Source organism: Thamnophis elegans, chromosome 15 (assembly GCF_009769535.1).
Source record: "Thamnophis elegans isolate rThaEle1 chromosome 15, rThaEle1.pri, whole genome shotgun sequence".
NCBI lineage: Eukaryota > Metazoa > Chordata > Lepidosauria > Squamata > Colubridae > Thamnophis > Thamnophis elegans.
In genome coordinates, this window is record NC_045555.1 from 21,539,027 (window position 1) to 21,559,953 (window position 20,927).

The 20,927-nt window shown below is 38.5% G+C and overlaps 1 protein-coding gene across 6 annotated transcripts in view; it reads right to left on the minus strand.

The window, feature by feature from the left end:
* HERC4 (HECT and RLD domain containing E3 ubiquitin protein ligase 4) overlaps positions 1-20,927 on the minus strand; it is a 44,143-nt gene that overhangs the window by 16,960 nt on the left and 6,256 nt on the right. For 5 of the 6 annotated variants that reach the window (XM_032231948.1, XM_032231951.1, XM_032231950.1 and 2 more), the window contains 13 exons: positions 20,059-20,344; positions 17,575-17,734; positions 14,520-14,596; positions 13,722-13,943; positions 13,239-13,330; positions 10,803-10,933; positions 9,092-9,252; positions 8,425-8,501; positions 7,365-7,498; positions 5,751-5,810; positions 5,173-5,284; positions 3,508-3,697; positions 1,282-1,454 (listed from right to left, as the gene is read on the minus strand). In XM_032231948.1, the coding sequence (XP_032087839.1) occupies positions 1,282-1,454; positions 3,508-3,697; positions 5,173-5,284; positions 5,751-5,810; positions 7,365-7,498; positions 8,425-8,501; positions 9,092-9,252; positions 10,803-10,933; positions 13,239-13,330; positions 13,722-13,943; positions 14,520-14,596; positions 17,575-17,734; positions 20,059-20,284 (1,815 nt within the window). In that variant the 5' untranslated portion in view covers positions 20,285-20,344. Of the gene's footprint in view, positions 1-1,281; positions 1,455-3,507; positions 3,698-5,172; positions 5,285-5,750; positions 5,811-7,364; positions 7,558-8,424; positions 8,502-9,091; positions 9,253-10,802; positions 10,934-13,238; positions 13,331-13,721; positions 13,944-14,519; positions 14,597-17,574; positions 17,735-20,058; positions 20,345-20,927 lie in introns of those variants that run through there. The other variant, XM_032231953.1, reaches the window with a different exon arrangement.

Below are 20,927 nucleotides of genomic sequence, written 5' to 3' on the forward strand. Positions count from 1 at the left end.
TTTTGTTACATTTGTTATATTTATGCTGATAAATAAATAAAGGGAGATTAGTATAGATCTATTTCAAGCTATTTAGCTCTCATCAGCTAGCCATACCCAAGTTTTTGGGAATCGAACCTGTCGAATCGAACCTATCGAATCGAATAACCCTTTATTTATTTATCAGCATAAATATAACAAATGTAACAAAAAAGGCAACAGTAAAAAATATTGGGTTTCTGTCTGGATGGACTCTTGTGACGAGCCTAATGACAGAGAGTGGAAGTGTGACCTTCCTCCCATACTTGGGCATACCAGGGGTTGTGACTTTAAGTATATACCTCCCACCCTGGCTGGCTGATAAAGGAGTCGGTCTCTGTAGCTCAAATGGTTAACTCCCTGCCTGGGAGGCAACAGAGCACAGGTTCGATTCCCAAAAACGTGGGTATGGCTAGCTGATGAGAGCTAAATAGCTTGAAATAGATCTATACTAGTCTCCCTTTATTTATTTATCAGCATAAATATAACATATATATATATATATATATATATATATATATATATATATATATATATATATATATATATATATATATATATATATATGTAATGAATTAAAAATTCATTTGATCTATGTATGTATGTATGTATGTATATGTTTTCGTAGATTTTCATGGGTGTAGGTATGCTTGTTGTATTCAGGTCTTTTCCCGTGTAAGATTGTTTTCTTTTGTTTTCACAAAAACACCAGCCTGAAGATGGTGAGTGAGATCTCGCCGAAACGTTGCCAAGACAATCTCAATCTTACACGGGAAAAGACCCGAATATGCCAAAACCTGCATACCTGTGCCCATAAAAATCTACGAAATATATATATATATATATATATATATATATATATATATATATATATATGTGTGTGTGTGTGTGTGTGTGTGTGTGTGTGTGTGTGTGTGTGTATATGTATGTGTGTATGTATATATATATATATATATATATATATATATATATATAATGAAATTATATATTATATTATGAAATTGATTTGATTTAATCAAATGAAATTCATTTGATTAGATTTACAGTTCAGATGCTTTATTAAATTAAAGCAGTTCTCTTCACTAGAAGATAAATGTTCCTTCCAATGACAACTACAGTTGCCAAATAAATTCCAAATTGTCTACAAAATAAGAAGGCACTCTAAAAGAACCTAACCTATAAATTAATACTTGTATCCATTACACTGAAGATAGATATAATCTGAACCTTAACTTGCAAATAATACAGATTTCCAAGACATACCCTATGTAATATTTCCAAAACTTTGAGCGAAGCATGTAGGCAGCTTGCAAAGATTCTTTGCTCTGAAGCAGGGATACCCAACTTGTACAGTTTCAGAAGGTGGACTACAACATCTTTGTAAAGTTCCACAATTCTGAGGAACAATGGAGGTTCCAATATAGACCACCAGTTTTCTACAGACAGGCAAGAAGGTGAGAGTTACTGACGCAGTCTACAGCTGGCTGAATTAGTTTCTATTTAACATTCTCTATGACCTTATTTCACCAACGGTTTAACTCTACATAAAAAAAAAACCCATCCATTTACTCATATTATGTTTTAACTAAAAACTTTTTAATTGCTTCTGAATCATGAAAAGTTTATATGATATAATGAGATATAAAGCAAGCAAACATATTGAACCAATTAAAACAGGAGACAACCTGACATGTTTAAAAACAATGAGCAGATATAACAGAATTTATAAAATGCAGGTAGAAACTGACAGCTTAAAAAAGTAAAGAATTAATAGAAGCTCTCTAGAAATTTCTCAGTTGGGTTTCTTAGAAAAAACTGACTGCCAAGGTTTTAGGACCAGCAAAGCAGAACTTTGAGGAGGCTCATTATCATATAGAACAGCGGTCGCCAACCTTTCAGTGACAGAAAAAATTGGGTCTTCCGAAAGCAATAATAAATCCTGAAAGTGCTCTCAAAATGTGATCTTAGCCCTTTGGTCAAAGCACAATGTCACCTGAAACAAATTGTACTTCCACTGCCAGATTGGAATCTTATTCAATTCCTACAATTTTATCTTATCTAAAAGTTGTTAGTCTACATGACTGTAGTGGCCCGCCAGCGGCCAACAGATCTGGCAGCAGATTCGGACAGTGAGGAGGTTGGGGAGGAACATGGGCCAGTCCTGGAGTCTGGGGAAGGCTCTGATTAGGGCTCTGTATTGGAGGTAGAGAAGGGGCCAAGGTCATATGCCAGTTATCAGCTGCCTTTAGTCAGACATCAGTGAGGCAGACGAACAGCTGGAGCCTGTTCCCAGTGTGTGCATGCACAGAGTTGCCAGCTAAAGAACAGGGGTCGACTTGGGAGTGAGGCCACAGGTGGACGATGAATGCCCCCTCCCTGAGGAAATAAAAGAGGAGCGAAAGGGGAGTGGAATTTGCAGGAGACAATTAGTTCACTTAATTGGTTTGTGACTCTCCGAAACTCGTTGCCAGGTTTTACAGATATTGGCCTGTCAGCTCTCCAAGCCAGATAACGTCTGTGATTGTAAATCCTCCCTTAAAAGATTTTGCTGGATGTGAATAAGAAGAATTCACAATAAATTAATAAAAGGGGATTTTTGTCGGGACAAGGAGTTTGCTTCATGCTCTTGGGAAGCTAATGTCTGAATAATGACATCTATTATTATATCTAAACATTGCATAGAGAACTAGCTGAAAAACAGAAAGTTGGATATTGTCCACATCATCCTTAAAATAAATGGGATAAAACTGATCCTTAGGAACACAATGGCTAATAAAATCCCCCTGCCTTAACTCTTGAGAGCACTCAACCAACCAAACTAGCACCAATGCAAAAGTATGCTCAAAATCTTGTAACAGACAAAAAGGACATTGGATTGGTCCGAGGGGTATAAACTGTCATTGACAAAATGCATTAGTGTCTTCTTCTGAATCTATGTAGTTCTTAACATATGTCCTTCACTAGCAACTATCTTTAACAATGAGATCCATATGGGAAATAAAAAAATAAATTCTATTTTATATAGGTTTACCACCAATAACCACCACAGCTTGCTACTCAGACGTATATCAGATGTATGAAAGTGAACATACAACAATACAGTGGAATCTCGGGTCACAACTGTTATCTGTTCCAGGACTTCGGTCAGCACCCAATTTGGTTATGACTGAAAGAAAGACTGACTGCGCATGTGCGTACAAAAAAAGGCGCAGAAGGGGAAATTGCTACAGCAGGTAAAATAGTTGCAGCTGTGATTGATCGCTACCGGAGGATGTGTTCATGAACAGAGTGAAACTTTTAGTGGAATTTTTTTGGTCGGCACCCAATTTGGTCGTGGTCAGAAGCATTCGTGACCTGAGGTTCCACTGTACTTCTCTTCAATAGTTTAAGAATTGAAAAAGCCCCAGGTACTGCATACACACCTACTTGAGTTTTGCAGCAGAGTAACACTTACGTATTTATAATTGACATTAAGCAAACCAACCTTACCAAGTACTTTCAGTGGAGCTTTTTCTAAATTCACGATAGCAGTTGCAAACGGAATAGCCAAAGTCATGTAGTTGTTTGCTTCATTCATTAAGGGGCATTCTGGCAGTGTTAGAAATAATCTTAATGCTTCCACATCAGGCAAGGAGCTGGTCAGCTTAGGAATAAGGTTCTTCTCCAAGCTGGCTGCCACCTGGGGATGTTGTGTAAGACAAGAATCTAGTTTTAAATTAAAAACATGGTCTGGGAGAATAAGCCAATAAGAATAGAAAAAGACGCATATTATTATTTGTGCATTTTTTTTAAAAAAAAAACTCATTTTTAAAAGTACATATTTTTAAATAAAGCTAGCATAATTGTGCCATTTATTTCTGTTCCAAACATGACTAAATGGGGTTAGAAATCAGGAGGTTTTAGTCGCACTTTAGGCATGAAAAAGAAACGATGAGCCAGTCACTCTCTGTTATGGCCCGCTAGCAGAGCTGACAGCAAATTCGGACAGTGAGAAGGTTGGGGAAGAACAAGGGCCAGTCCTGGAGTCTCACGAAGGCTCTGGCGAGTGCTCTGCATCAGAGGCACAGATGGGGCTAGGACCGTCTGACACTTTTTAGGTGCCTTTGGAGTCAGACATCAACGAGGCAAACTAACTGTTCCCAGTGTGCACATGTGCAGAGTCACCAGACGAAGGGAACAGTTAAGGAACAAGGGTTGGGAGTAAGGCCACAGGTAGACGGTGAGTGGCCGCTCCCATAGGGAAGAGCGAAAGGGTGGGGCGTTTGCAGGAGACAATTAGTTCATTCCTGCATTCTTGCAAAGTATTGCGACGTCTGAAAGATATCGGCCTGGCCATTCTCTAAGTCTGATAAAGGTCGGTAATTGTAAACTATCTTGAAAGACTGTGGGCCAGGACTTTGCTGGAGAGGAATTCACTGTAAATTAAATGAAAGGGGTTTATCGGGACAAGGACTTGGCTTCGGGCTGCTGGGAAAGCCTAGGTCAGAACACTTCACCTCACAGGATTGTTGTTGTGGGGAAAATAGGAGGAGGAAGCAGTATTAGATATTTTCACTGCCTTATTTTAAAAATAATAAAGGCGGGATAGATATATATATAAAGGCAAGATGGCATCGTCAGAGCAATCAAAGCTCTGTCTGTTTTTGCGTGTCACTTTGTTGAGGCCACCCTCTTGCCTTTTTTAATCATACCCTTTGTTACATCTAAATATAAAATAAAAAACTACATATCTGAAGAAAGTTGCATTTTGCTTCACCTTTTATTTGTTTGCTGCTCTATCCAGCCACCTTGCTTTGAAAAGTCTTTACTGTTACCCCCAAGGACTTTTGCAAAGCAAATAATACTAGCAAATAAGTCTTCACTTGGTTAAAATGAGACAAAGAACACTTGTCATAGTTTCTTACACAAGCCTAAATAAAAAGTATAAACAAACCAAATCTCTGATACATTATTTATCATTCCATCTTGTTGTGTAAAGCACCTTAATGAAATTCATACTTTTTGACAATTCAGAAATAAAATATTAAATTCAAATATATTCACAATTCAAATTTCCCCATGCATGGCGGAACAAAAAGAATATGGTACAGACGTTAACACAGAATAGCATGCAATGGAATTGAAATGAACTTGGAAGAGATTTTTAAGGCCAACCTGCTGAGATATGTGTGGGTGTTCAGGCTGTATAAGTTTGTGAAATAAAAGCCTGGCAGCAGTCATATCCACTCCTGAGAATCTGGCACTTGTTCTGTAATGATCATCATTGCTACAAAAAGAAGAAAGGTAAATGTTACTTTGTACACATTTTTCTATATTTTAAACTAACCGATAACCCGGCATTCCCCGGGTATTTATTTATAGGGGAAAAATGTCCTGACCAAACTTAATTTCTAATGTTGGATTTTCCCTTTACTAGAGGGAACACCCTTTTGAAGAACTGTGAAGCCATTACCATGGCAACTCCACTGTTCTGTACAGTAGAAGCCACTTTACAGCAGTACAGTAGAAGCCATTTTAAGGCACAACAGGCTGTATCTTAACAGAAAACACACTCTGAGAAGTTTTACGGGTGTCTTACCCCCACAGTATTTGTTTCCAGAGAGTAAGTCATCTGTGTACCAAGTTTGGTTGAAATTGCTCAAGGTGTTACATAGTTATGCAGCCATTTTTTATATATATATATAAACGTATGTTAACATTTTCATTCAGTTATGTATTCATTATCCACTGACCTGACAGCTAAAAAGCTTCCATTTAGGCAGCCAGCAGAAGAAAACATTCCATCTATTTCACTATTACAAAAAAAGAAAAAAGAAAAAGACAGGTCCATTAGTGAGTGTGACTAACACACGTTTCTTCTTCTTTTTTGTGTGTGTGTTCTCATCTAGGTTTGTTGTATCTGACATTTTAGTTCCTTTTTGTTTCATTTTTAATTTTTTTTTTAACAATTTGTAAAAAGCATGTAACATTATCTACATTTAGTAAAGGGACACAGTGGCTCGGTGGCTAAGAAGCTGAGCTTGTCGATCAGAAAGATTGGTAGTTTGGCAGTTCAAATCCCTAGTGCTATGTAATGGAGTGAGCTCCTGTTACTTGTCCCAGCTTCTGCCAACATAGCAGTTTGAAAACATGTAAAAATGCAAGTAGAAAAATGGGGACCACCTTTGGTACGAAGGTAGCAGTGTCCCATGCACTTTTGGCGTTTAGTCATGACAGCCATATGACCACAGAAACGTCTTCGGACAGAGCTGGCTCTTCGGCTTTGAAATGGAGATGAGCACCGTACCCTAGAGTCGGGAACGACTAACACATATGTGCAAGTGGAACCTACATTTAATAAATTATCATTGGTAGTCCTTGACTTATGTCCGATTACTTAGCAACCATTCAAAGTTCTGAGGGACCGACCTAGGGGGGTGCTTATGACTCATATTCAGTGTTCAGATGGTCCTCCCTCCCCCTCAGTCACATGATTTGTGGCATACATACCCCAGTTATCTCTCTAAACAATGAAATCACCAATAATATTTTTGCATCTCCTGGGTTGGTGACACTCAAACAAACTGCCCTGACAAGTAGATTGACCATTGGCTTATCTGAAGGGTCATTCTTGGTGTACTGCTGGAGTGTCCAAGCAAGGGTCAAATTCTGTCCCATTGCCCAAGGACTGGATTGAAAATCTTTGGCCACGCCCTCTGGCTCCTTCCATCCTCAGTTTTTCAATGAAGGCATGGTCCATCTGAGACGGATGTCCACCTGGCAATAGATCTTCACATGGCAAAGCAGAATATCTTGGAAATAATACCGCAGGGTGGGGTTGGACACTCCTGCAGGTGCACTGAGAACGACCTTCAGGTAAGCCAATAGTCATTTTCCGGTGCACTGCTTGGAGTATCCAAGCAAGGGACATGCCCAAGCAAAATGTCACTAGGGTGGGTGCCCTCAATTAGGTCCACAATCCATGTTAAGATTCGGCAGAAACCACGGTCTGCAAGATACGTCTTCCAAAGACAGCATCTGCAGAGCCGTATTTGTCCAGTTTGTAATGCCTGACAAATAAAGATGGCGTCCTTGGGCAGTGGGACAGAATTTAACCCTTGCTTGGACACTCCAAGTAGTGCACCGGAGAATTAGCAGTTCATTTCCAGAGTTTTTATGTTATGGCTCCAGATGATGAGGAAAGATAGTTTTATTCCAACATAAGAACTGATTATGTAATATCAGATAAAGCACAAAGCTTTATTATTGGCTGGGTATTTCCGGAACTTAGTCCACACATCTTAAAGTTCCCAAGGTTGGGAAAGACTGGTTTATAAGATTTATAAAAAAGTAGGAATAATTCTTACTTTGCTATCTCCACAGGGAGCCTCCCTGCACCTGAAGATGAATAGTTTATTAATTTCTGAATGAAAGCTTCGTTCACAGTCCATATCTGTTTTGAAGTATTTGGATATCTGAAGTCATCTGCTGGTACCAAATCCTGCATTTAAGTGGTAAATGATGTACACAAGAAATTGTGTCAAATGCCTAGGCTGACAGCTGAAAGAAAATTATTCATTCTCTTATTTATACCTGCATTAAAGCCAGCCATGTTTTATAACACAACACTAAATAATAAAACCATTAATACTATGAAAACAATTTACAGTAATGAACAGCAATCAAAACCATGCACAATCCCTTTTTAAGTTGTCCTATTATAATCTTTATAATAGGTTTTAATAACTTGTCCTATTTTTATTTCTAAGTCACTTCATTCCTGGCTACTTTTTTATATGTTCACATATTTGATAAAATCTGCTGAATTATTTTTTGAAATTGTTTTAAAAGTAAAATATAGACTATTATTTGCTTCTGTTCAATTCAGGTAGGGAGACTTGTTCAAACATGAAACTGGTAGTGTCAGATTAATCTACCAAGTTTGAAAGCAAAAAGTTATGTAATAGTTACACAACAATAATTCAAGTTCAAATTATCTTATATTGGAAACATTATGGCACCATTCCCTAGAGAAAGCTCTAATGCTGGAAAAGATGGAAAGAAAGAGAAGAGGAGGGTGACCGGCAGCAACATGGGTGGAATCAATAAGAGTAGCAATGTTGCAGCTGAAGGGCCAGACTGGAGAGAAAATCTATCTTTATGAGTCATCAGGAATCAAAAACAGATTGATGGCACATAATCAATAATTACACAGATACTAAGCAACAAATCATACACTTATCTAATAATTTAAATTCTAGGAAAATCTTTTTGGAAAAAAGATTAAGCAAGCTAATATACAACAGGTACACCAATTATGCTCCTGAAATGGAAAAAAAGCCCACTAGCATCTGTTTCCATTATCAAACTTAGTCATTATTTTTAGTCAAACAGAAGCAAGCTCATCAATCAAAATAAATAACGTACCTGTGGAGTAACATAATGTGAAAAACTTTGGTCTCCACCAGAAAAAATCCTCTTTACACAATAATAATCTTCATCATCTATAATTAAAATAAGAATATCTTCAATGGACTAGCTATTTTAGTTGTAAGTGAAATTAATTTAAGAAATGTAACTATTGTAACTCTAGCACATTTGCTAACTTAACAGGTACTTCAGTTAACATGTTTTATTCCATGGTTTAACAACAAGAACAATTTCTATTCTGTATTATATTTGCAATTTTAAAAATAATCTTATAGAATAAATTGGTGCTGGCAGTTTCCTAAAGATTGGATTTTCCTTGCATAGAAATGATTTAACACTTGTGTTGCAATGTATTGCAACTAATATAGACTTAATACAATTTTTTTTCATGAGACATAAGTTATATTACCAAGAACTAAATTTATCACAATGGGACATCTTGAATATACCACCAAGTCATGGTCTAATCAAAATTTGTTCACTAAACTGCAACTGGCTGAGTGTGCACAACACACAAACCATTGCTTATAATAAATGCAAAAGATTAAACCAAGAAATCAATCAATCATATGATACTGTAGAATAATGCGTGAACCCAGCCAGTAGCTCCAATAGTACTTCAGTCCAATAACACCTCAGGCAAACAAAGAATAGATATAATCACCTAAATTCAGTGGAATTTGGCCACTGTATGGAAGCCAATTTCCTTTTACTGGAAAGGGACTTTTCCTATTACTGGTTGTTCCCATGCCTAACTGTCCATTTCCTCCAAGACCAAAAGAGTAAATTCTTCCAGTTGAGGGAACAAATGCAGATGTGTGTTGCCTGTAACAAAGAGGAAAGAAACGTCTAGGAAGCAAGAAAGGAGGAAATTCCAGACTTTTCAAAAATGACATTCAAAATATAAATTTATTTATTTATTGCAGTTTAGCTAACCCAAGTGTCCCCAGTTTCAGGTACTACAGGTAGTCCTCAATTGACAACCACAACTGAGCCCCAAAAGTTCTGTTGATAAGTGAGGTATTTGTTAAGTGAGTTTGCCCCATTTTACGACTTTTCTTGCCACAGTTGTTAAGTGAATCATTGCAGTTAAGTCGGTAACATGGTTAAGTGAATCTGATTTCCCCAATGACTTTGCTTGTCAGGTTACAAAAGATGATCATATTTACAAATGTCAGAAGGTTGCAAAAGATGGTCATATTACCCTGGGACAGTGCAACCATCATAAATTTGAGTCAGTTGCCAAGCATCTGAATTTTTATCACATGACCCTAGGAATGCTGCAATGGTCATAAGTGTGAAAAACGGTCATAAATTACTTTTTTCAATACCATTGTAACTTAGAACGGTCACTAAACAAACTATTGTAAGTGAAGAATTACCTGTAATGTATACTAGAAGACTAAATATTTGGATTCAGCTGCTCCACATGGCTAGGAAAATAAAGATGCCCAAAAAAGCACAAAGCTTGTAATCCAGTGAACAGAAGTTTATTATGCCTATGGAACAATATTGTGCCAAGGCAATTAACTCATCCCTTGGGTCTTATGAATTATTGTATTGTCTAAATCATAGCAGCCTTTTCTCTGTAACAGCACATCGCTGGAACTCCCAACCAGATTTCCCAATTAAGAGCAAGTGGTTATTAATTTATTATGCCTGTTAGAAGAGTGCTACAAAAAGCATATCTGGATCCTTTAGAAGTCAGTTTAATCTGACATAATTTAATTTACTTCAAACAAAAGTTGTAACCAACCCTCTTAAAAATATCATTCAGGGGCTATAATTTGGAGATATTACACTGTATTTCCCACTAAGTCATTTTGAAGCCATCTTGTTAGTTCCAACAATCCTACATCTTTGTTTTGTAACCTCCCAGTGGCTTGATGGACACCACCTTATAAAGGCAGAGAGAGATGAGAACCAACACTGTAGAATAGGAGGTCCTGGGCAGAGCATTCTTGCCTAATATAGTCTAATCTCTGCAGCTATAATCATTTCATGGCTGTCGATGGAAAACAGATGCAATTGCCAAATGACCGTAATTCTGAATTATGATCAGAATTGCAGTACACACTGAATAAAGAACTGCACATTCTAATTAAAACTTTTAAAGTAAACTTAAACCAGTTTCAAATAACTATCGAATAAATCCTATATTAAACAAACAAGGAAAAATTAGTAATCTCTTTCTTTATGGACTTTAACTTGAAACAGGATGCTCACCACATCTGACTGCTTTTCAAGAACAATTTTGAATATTAAAGCTTTTTAAAAAGCTGCTGAAGTAATTAATACTTCAGCTAGGCTAGAAAAGCTCACTTTGGGGGGGGGGGGAAAGTTAAAAAACAGTTCCCTTCTAACAACACACTTACCTTCCACAGGCAATTTGTGCGACAATGTTTCCCATAAGTTCGAAAACTTTTCTGGGGTTTATCTCATGCGCAGTAGAGTTATGACCTAACTGTCCATAGCCTCCAGCTCCAAAGGTAAACACTCCACCTTCCTAAAAATATTTCAAATTGGAATGTAATCTGTCAATGTCTTCACTATTTTTTATATATACAAATACCTGCCCAAGATGTATAAAGGAACAATAAAATTGCCTATTCTAAGCCATTGAGGCATATAATATAAATTTAAAAGGAATAAAATGGTTGCATTGCTTTAAACCAGGGCTGTCAAACTCCCGAACCATGAATCGGATGTGTCACACACTGCCCACGCCCGGTTTAGCAAAGGGCAGGGGGGAGAGTCCTGATATGTCACGTGACACCGCTATGATGACATGAGTGTGACACCCCTGCTTTAAACTTTAAAGATTCTGAGTAATTTGCAAATCAAACACTTCTGAACAAATATAAATCAAAGGTGTGAACTGCAAAAATGCAGTTTAGGCAGAGTTCTTCACTATCAATTCCCAACATAGAGACTGGATTGTCCCCAAAGCTAATTGTATAGGTAGTCCTTGCTTAATGACCCTAATTGTAACTCCACCACTAAGCTGTCACCAAGTAGGAAATCATGTGATCAAGGCTGTTTTTTCCAGCTTGAAAGAGATGACTATTGTATTCAATTTTACACCTTCTGCATTTGTTTGCCTAATAATTACTCCTCTACTCTTTGGAATTCTGAAGTGCCCACTTACTGTCTTGTACACATCAAAAGCAATGTGATTGTACTGCAGCCCTGGAGATGGGAGACATAAGCACACAATGCAAACAGCTTGCTCTCTTGGAATTTCTTTGTCTTCAATCTCTCTGCTCTGCAAAGGGGTTGGGAGGAGCAAATGATTTCTCTAGTCAAGCTCTTCTTTGCTTGGTCCTTTCCCACTGCCAGTGTGTTCACACTACTTTCAATGTGTAGGAGAACAATCAGCTTATTCTCTTGAAATCTCTTCCCCTCCAATTTCTCTACTGGGTGGGACAGGCCAAGGAGAGATTGTCTACAAAAATTGCCTTCTTCCTCCTGAAGGCCAAATATGGCTCTTTTTAGGCTCGTGCCTCGACATGTATATTTTCCAATGAGACAAACTGAGACAGGAAGATCATTTTATTACAATTTATCAGAATATTCAGACAAAAGGGACCCAATCTTAAAGCAGAGATTGGAGAGAAAAAGATTGCAAGATGATAAGCTATTTGCCTTTTTACACATCAAGAGCAGTGTGATCATGCCAGCAGTCCAGGCCTGAAGTTGCAAGTGCACTATACTAATAGCTTACACACTAGTCTTTTCCTCTCCAATCTCTCTGCTCTGAATGGGGTAGGAGAGAGAAAAAGGAAGCAATTTATGTATGCAGTCTCTTCTTTGGCTGCCCCTTTCCTGCTGCCTATGCAATTGACTCCTTCTCAATTTATAGAAGTGCAAATTGCTTACTCTCTGGAAATCCCTCTTCATACTCTTTGCTCTGCAAGGGGGGAGGGGGGAATAGTCAGGCAAAGGAAAAGATTGCCTACAGAAACCACTTGCTTTCTCTCTCTCTCTCCCAGATTCCTATGCAGAGTGGAGGGACTGAGAGGAGATTTCAAGAGGGTGCTATAAGCTGTTTGCATTGGATACCTGTGGTTCCCAGTCTGCTGCTGGTGCAATCGCATTGTTTTCAATGTGCAAAAGAGCTAACAGTGTACTCTCTTGCAAATCCTCTCCCCAATCTTTGCTTTGCAAAGGGAGGCAAAGAAAAAAGAAAAAAATAGGTCAAGAAAAGAACACCACATACTGATTGTAATGGCAATCACGTGACTGGGGGACATTGCAAAGATCATAAATGTAGTTATTTTTTAGATCTGTCATAATTTTCAACACACTAAACAAATGGTCAGTAAGTGTGGACTATCTGTAGATCAAATTCTGCTTTGCAGCAAGTGAAACTAATAATAAACAGTCAAGCTAGATTTTAAATCATACCTTGGAAAAATTCTGATACACACACACACACACACACACACGGTTCAAAAAGAGTAATACAAGTTTTGTATATGAATTGACCCTATGATCAGGGCAGATATGTGGAGAAAGGAGAGAAAGAAGGGGTGCCCATGACTCTATCCTCTCCCCTGGCTATGGAATTAGAAAATGCAGAACATTGGGGGCACAGTGCCTTAAATATAGTTCCCATGGTAATTAAAAGGTTACCATTTTCTAACATCAGAGTACCAGGAATAGGCTTAATAGATTTCACAGGCAGACATGGTATTTCTGGCTAAGTTATTGATGCAACCCAATTGTATGGGATAAGGCCACCAAGAACTATTAAGTCTTTTACATCACATCTCAATTCAAATCTGAAATCAAAGACAGATTGAACATACCTTTGTAAGAGCTGCAGTATGATCTTCTCCACAGGAGATATAAACAATTTTTTGGGATCTTAGTGACTTCAGAAGATTGGGGACGTATCTATCTAAAAATTGCAATAATTTGGTAAATTATAAATTGTGGCAAATTACACACGCACACAAATACAAGAAACAATCTCATTTGACAAATCACTGCCTCCGATAGGAAGTTTGAAACAACTTAAAAGTTCAAACAACATTGCAGGGCATCAGGAAGCAACATTTCAAAATGATATTTAACACAATTCATCCATTGTTTTGAAAGTGCTATTGTTCTAACAATTAAGGAATGCAAACCATTGCCGAGTCATGTAGTTAAATAAGAGTCACAACCAATTTCAGCAAGGTTTTGTAATTCAGAGAGCTCCAGCCTATAACATAAACAATTTGAGCATTGAGCAAATGGAACATTTTTATCATAAAAGTTCATTTGAAAATCTGCATTTTAGAACTTACCATTTTCATCATTAAGACCAAGTTGTCCAAATTTGTTCCGCCCCCATCCAAAGACTGCTCCAGAAAGAGTAAGTACAAAGCTATGGGCACCGCCAGCTGTTATTTGGGCAAAAGGGATGCCTAATAAAGATTTGATTACTTGTGGAGATGTTTGTTTTTTATATTCATAACCTAATCCTAATTGTCCATACTTGTTCTGACCCCAGGAAAAAACTTCACTTCCTGTTGAAAAGAAACAAAGATAAATAGTGGTTAAAAATCACTGTAAGAATCAAATTAAAGAATCAGATTATTTCTTTCAGGGCAAAATTCAAACAAAACAGAGAGGATTCAGTAGAAAGAGAAGCCCATTCAAAATTATATTAAAAAGAAAAATGAAATCAAAACAGATTGGGCCACTTCCACAAGGCCCTTCTCAAAGAGATCATATTCAAAGAACTTATTTTTAAATCTGGAGTATGGAATATTGCACTGGCCAATAAAATGTGGACTGGAAGTCATACTTTAGGGGAAAAAAGAGGCATGGAAGACAGTAAGTGCAGTTGAGCATAGAAAATAAATACTCTTTAATATATTTCTTTTCCCTAACCCAGTATTTCTCAGCCCCAACAACTTTAAGCTGTATGGACTCCAACTCCCAGTATTCCCATTAAAGTTCAAGTTGCTGAGGTCGAGAAGCCCTTTCCTAACAAATGATCAGATCTTACTATACAAAAAACTTTTCTAAGATCTTAGTGGCTGTGAAAGTATTTTGAAATTAAACAGAGAGATATAAATGCAGCTAAGAGCAGGGTTTACCTTTAGAAAGTGCAAGGGAATGGCAGTAGCCACAGGCCACTTGTACAATTTGAATGTCTGATAAGCTTTTAATATTCCTTTGAGAAATAAGAAAATATTAAATGAATATCATTTAAAAATACAGAAAAGTTAAAAATATTTTCAGAAAAATTTAAAAGTATATATTAAATACTTAAAAAGAGCAACCACAGAACATGATTTCTCAATAGATAAATAAGAGGTATGACAAATTTCCAGTTCTGAAGCTACAGTAAATTCCTATTCCTACAATACCCCAATTTAAACAGCCAAAGTTTGTTCAGGCTAGAGAAGAAACTAGAGCAGGGGTGTCAAACTCAATTTCATTGAGGGCCACATCAGGATTGTGTTTGAGCTCAGAGGGCCGGGGGTGGGGGGTTAGGGCGTGGCTGGGGGGGTGGGTGGAGCCATGGTGGGCATTTGACACAGGCTCAAGACACAATTTTTCCCCTTTACATTCAAAACAGCCAGACTTACTTTCTGGGACAAATAGTCTCAATTCCATAATGTAGAGATTAAAGACATGTAGAGTCCCCAGGTGCTTATGGGCCTTGACTCTTTTGTATAGAAGCAGAGCATAAATGAACTGACAATTTCTCCAGTTGTCTCTAAAAACTGACTGTCCAAAAGTCTATCAATCTTTGTACCTCTGACACAGCCCTAGATGAAGACTTAATATTAGTAATAATTTACAAAATTGATATACCACCCAATTCTCAATGACCCTCACAATAAGCATAAAATTTACAATTAAATCAATCACAGGTAAGAAATTAATACAAAAGATGGCAAACTCATACGAGGGGGCTCACTCTAATCAAAGACCTAGCTGAAGAGCCAGATGGTTTTGGCTCTTCTGAACAGCCATTTAGATCTTGAAGAGTACCTAGTTGTAGTTGGCAGATGCTGCTAAAGAGAAGGTGAAGAAGGTGCTACCTCCTGTAACACTCTACCAGCCAAAATTGGGCGGGTTTTTGGCTGGCAGAGTGCTATAGGAGCCCATGGAGGCCAAAAACAGGCTTTGTGCAGGGGCTCCGGGGCCCGTTTTGGATGACAGAAGCACTGCAGGGCAATCTTTTGATATTTCCAGGCTGGCTCGGCGGGCCAGATCTAAACACCCTGCAGGCTGGACACAGCCCATGGGCCTTGAGTTTGACACCCTTGAACTAGAATATGAAAACACACTTTAACCATTTTATTTTAAATAACTAGAATTTAAACAAATCCCATCAGAGTACATTTGGACAGAGCATGAAATTTAAAATCCAAAGTGAAGGCTGATCCCTTTCTATTAAATGTAAAAGAACAGGGAGGGAAAGGTTCTAAATCTAAATACAGAACTTAAAATTTACCACACTCGTACATATCTATATGGCTAAAACCAGTTTAAATATGGAAGAAAACACTTTATTTTTAGATTAAAGTAGTACTACTCTTATAGCTTTTCAAACTGTCGATTAAGATCAAATGTAAGCAAATATTCACATCATCCAAAATATTTTGCTTCATGCAGTACAAATTAGTACATTTAAATCACACTGGCCTTCCCTATTTTTGCAGCCCCAGCATAGCTTTGTAGTTCAGTTATATGTGAAGTTTTGAACCTGCTCCAAGTTTAACACACAGGACATAATGCAGCGATGCTATTAAACTAAGGCACCCTAAAACTCTATTAACTACTAGAAATTACCTATTATTCTAGAAAGCAGTTACCAACTGCAATACAAAAATCTTTGTGCTCTGGATACTGGATACCATCCAACCTTTTATGTTCCTGCAGGTCCAAACTGTAAATCCTCATACTATTTTTTAATTGACCCTAATTCTTAGAAGGAGAGGGAACTTTTGAGAAGAAAGCATGATGGATATTAACGCAAATACATATAATTTTTCTAATCATGCAGCTCTTACGTTGGGGCTTCAAATTATTCAATTAAAAATAATTTTTGATACCAATAAGGGCCTATAAATATTTTTAAATAAATGAAATGTTAAGTTCCATAGCATATCTACTATATTCAGAATTAAAATGCCGCATGAGCGTTAAGGCTATGTGTTGAAAAATATGCTACTTATACAGTTTAAGGATGGCACTTTAATAAATCAAAATAAATTTCCAAATGTTCTACAAAATCATTAAAACTGCAAAAATACCCACTTGCTTTTTTTTGCAACTGCTAAAATGAAATTGACTTCATAATATTATCCCATTCTCATCCTTAAAAGTGCATCTACCAATAATGAAAACAAGCCAGTTTTAGCAAAAGTATAGTATTTCTTGGATGTGACTTATAGAAACCTCCCAAAAGCCATGGATAAATCTGAATGTGACCAAGGAGGGAAATCTTTAAATCAACATTTAAATCAACATTATCAGCATTTTATTTCATTTTAATTAAATCAAATATACATTGCATTTTGGCTCTGTCCACATACATGAATGAATTATCATGCTACTTAATTTACATTAAATTCCCAATTAGAATCTCATAAAGAATACCAGTATTATAAATATCGTATTTACTTATTACAAAAAGTTGTATGCTGTGTACCCTTGAATATATAGCTAAGGAAAAACTGAACCGGAAATGTTCAGGAAATTCTAGTGGTTGCTTCAATACAGTACAGCGGCTTTCAAGAGTATATTGATGCAAATTATTTTATAGAAAACTGAATATGAAAAATTCTAAATGTATATAAAGTTAAATATAAAGGCTTCCCTTGTCCAGTCATTTCCAACTCCAGGGGGCATGCTAACTCCGTTTCTTAAGGGAGGGAGAGAGCATGGTCTGAAGACACATGGTCATTTATCTCCTCACGTATACCATGCTTTTGAACTGCTAAGTGCGCAGGATCTGGGGCAAGTAATAAGTAATGAGTTCCCTCCCGTCACAGGGCACTCTGGTCTTGAAGCTCTGTGTCTTTAACTGCTGAGCCACCATGCCCCAAATGTACATAGATGAAGCAATTAAAATAATCCAAAAGCAAGCATTTTCCTAATGAATTTTTGGAACATTGTTTGATTATTTTGTTTTACCTGGGAACTCTGATATATTCCTCAGTGCCAGATAAGCCCAGCTGCCCTTCCGCAGCAAAACCCCAGGCATAGACTTGACCCTTGTCATTTAATGCTAACGTGTGGGCTTCTCCACAAGAAACAGTGACAATGTTTTGAGCATCCAAGGCGCCAACTTGCTCTGTAATTACACAAAAAAGTGGCTTTTATTAAGCAGCAGAAATAGCAAAAAAATGTGTCTTTACAAACAAATCTAGTCAATTTTATACTACCGTATTTTTCGGGCCTGTATTTTTCAAAAAAAAGAGGCATGTGTAGCCTTTAGGGAGCTTGCAGAGTGCTCCTTGGGGATGCCCCCCCCCCCCCAAATGAGCAAAACACAGCCCGTTTTTCACAAAAACGGGTCCGTTTTTCGTCAAATAAAAATGCATAGAAGGCTTATAGCTCCTTGGGGCTGGGGTGGGGCAAAATTGAGCAAAAACCGGCCCCTTTTTAACTTATTTCTGCTCTCCCCAGTCCCCAGGAGCTCTCTGAAAGCCTTCTATAGGCTATGCGTGGTCATTTTGGTGAAGGAACGGGGCTTCGAAAGGCAAAACATGTTGTATTCAGTGTATAAGACATACCCAGATTTTCAGCCTCTTTAGGGGAAAATGGTGTGTCTTACACTCCAAAAAATACGGTATTTCTGGCCTAAGACATCACAGTCTGAGAACTCTAAGTCTACTTATTGATAATTGCACCCAGCAAGGTCTGAATTTTTATCCCCAAGGAACAAGTTTCAGAACCCTAAATATTTTCACTCATTCTAGAAACAGCAATTTGGATTAATTAGGGGAGCACTGAAGCTATTACTAATTTTAAAAAGACATCCTAAACACGGATCTTCTTGAATTTATCTAGTGTCCTGTTTCAGTCCACAAGCATGATACACACAAAGGTGTTAAAAAGCTTTACTGAAAGTTCAAGCTCCTAATATGAATCCCCAAGACCCACTTAGATCCACTATAAAGTCCTAGGAAGTCCAACACTGCTCTATCAAGGTAAAAAGCAACCAAATCCAAGGGCAAAGGCAAATTCAAAATCCAGAGTCCACAGTCCACAGTCCAGTTTGAAATCCAAGGCAGAGATGCAAAATCCACAAACAAATCAAGGGCCAAACACACGGTCAATCATAACACAACCCAGAGTTGAGAAAACCAACAGCATGAGTGTGAAGCATGCACGCAGCAAGTGATGGCCAGTTGTTTCCATCCATTCATCCAATTAAAGAGGTGCTTGCTTGTGTAGCTCATCAAGAGAGATGAGGCTGCTGCCTCTCAAGTAGTCTTGCCAACCTCCATTCTGCCTCCTTCTCTTAGCCCTATGCATCTGTAAAACAGGTGGAGGCAATTCCTCCTCATCCTCGCTGGCCAGCTGCACCTGCACCCCCTCCTTTTCCTTCTTTAGCCAACCATTCATCCGGTCGCTCCTCCAGCAACCTCTCTGATGTGCCTGGCCCCTCCACTCCTGGTTGGAGCCCTCAGCACTCTTCCACAACCTCCTCCACATCCCCCTCTGGAGTCCCTAAAGCCAGCTCCCCCTCATCGTCTGAGCTAGCATCTGGGGAAGACATGACTTCTAACTATATCTGGAACTGATTTTCATACAATTAAAAGCCAAGATCTGAGTTGTTTCTAGAGACTATAATTTCTGAATTTCTGCACTAAAACCTTGGACATAAATAGCTAATATAATCACAAAATGTAACCCTGAATATCACACTACCATTGCCCACATACTCAACTTTATGACCATAGTTGGGACTGGCATCTCAGTTGTTGTGTGACATGGTAATTAAACAAGACACTCGTGTAACTGCTTTGCCCAATGAATGCAATCCCGGCACTCTTAGTTGCGGTTATTAAGCAATCTCTCTGCATGTTAAGCAGATGGAATCCCAGGTAAGAAGCCCAAGTTGTCTAGGGGACGGGGAGGACATGGGAGGGTCCATGGGTGTGTGTGTGTGGAATCCTTCACTGGGCTGCAGGAACAGAGTTCAAATCTTGAAGATTTTAGTTCCATTCCTGTAGCCCAACAAAAGACTTCCTCTCCCATTCCCCGTCACTAGTCTACAGGAGCAGTGTTAAAATCCTGGAGATTTTAGCTCTGGTCCTGCAGTGTCGCAAAGGATTTTCCCTCCCTTTCCCCCCCACTGGGCGGGGGGGTGTTACCATTCATTGGGCTGCAAAACTGGATGGCATGGCCCTGTCGGACCATAGTCTGGGGAGGACACGATGGAGCTGATGGAAGATGGCACAGCCTCTCTGACCCGAGGAGTGACTGGGGGAGCAGGAAAAGGCAGTCCTGGGTCCCTCAGGCCTTGGAGGGGTGGTCAGCGATGGAGAGAGGGCGCAGGACAACCAAGCGAGAAAGGAGAGGGAAAGAATAGGCAGCAGAACCTATTATGGTAACAAAATTTAGAATCAAAACCGCGCAGGATCCAACCAACATTATTTGTTATCTTACCTGGTCGTTTTCTAGATTTTTCATGGCCTAACTGTCCTAAATCATTACATCCACAAGTATACACAGTCCCATCATCCAATACAAACACAGTATGCCTCAGTCCACAGCCGACATCTTGAACTTTTTTGTTCACAAAGAAGCTGCATCTTCTGGGTTCCAGGACAATCTCTTCGTCAATGCCGCCCAATCCAAGTTGTCCAAAAGATGCATTTCCCCAACATAACATGTTGCAAGTCCTTTCAATAGTCTGCCAATTTCAATCTGCAAAAGCGTTCCACCAGCATTACTGTCACAGAACAAAGGTTAGACAATAAGGTTAGCATTTATATCAAAGTACACTATTTTCACCCCTCAATTTTACGATTGACCCAAATAAAAGCACTGAGAATTTTTGAATTTATATCTTCAGAATGATAGAAAAACGTGTAACTTTAAATATGATTGTTGTATGTACTGGTATCTAATAGAGATCCAGTTTGGTGTTGTAGTTAAGGTATCTGCCTAGTAAATAGAATGAGAGTTCTAGTCTCACCTTAAGTACAAAGCCAGGTGGGTGTTGTGGCCCGCTGGCGGCCAGCAGAGCTGGTAGCAGATCAGACAATGAGGAGGTTGGGGAGGAACATGGGCCAGTCCTGGGAGCTGAGTAAAGCTCAGACGAGGGCTCTGTGTTGGAGGCAGAGAGGGAGCTAGACAGCAGTGAGGTAGAGGAACAGCTGGAGCCTGTTCCCAGTGTGCCCATGTGCAGAGGCCAGAAGACAAGAACAAGTAAGAAAGCAGGATAGACTTGGGAGTAAAGCCACACCTTGGAGGTGATTGGCCCCTCCCATAAGAAACAAAAGAGGAGCGAACGGGGAGTGGGCTTTTGCAGG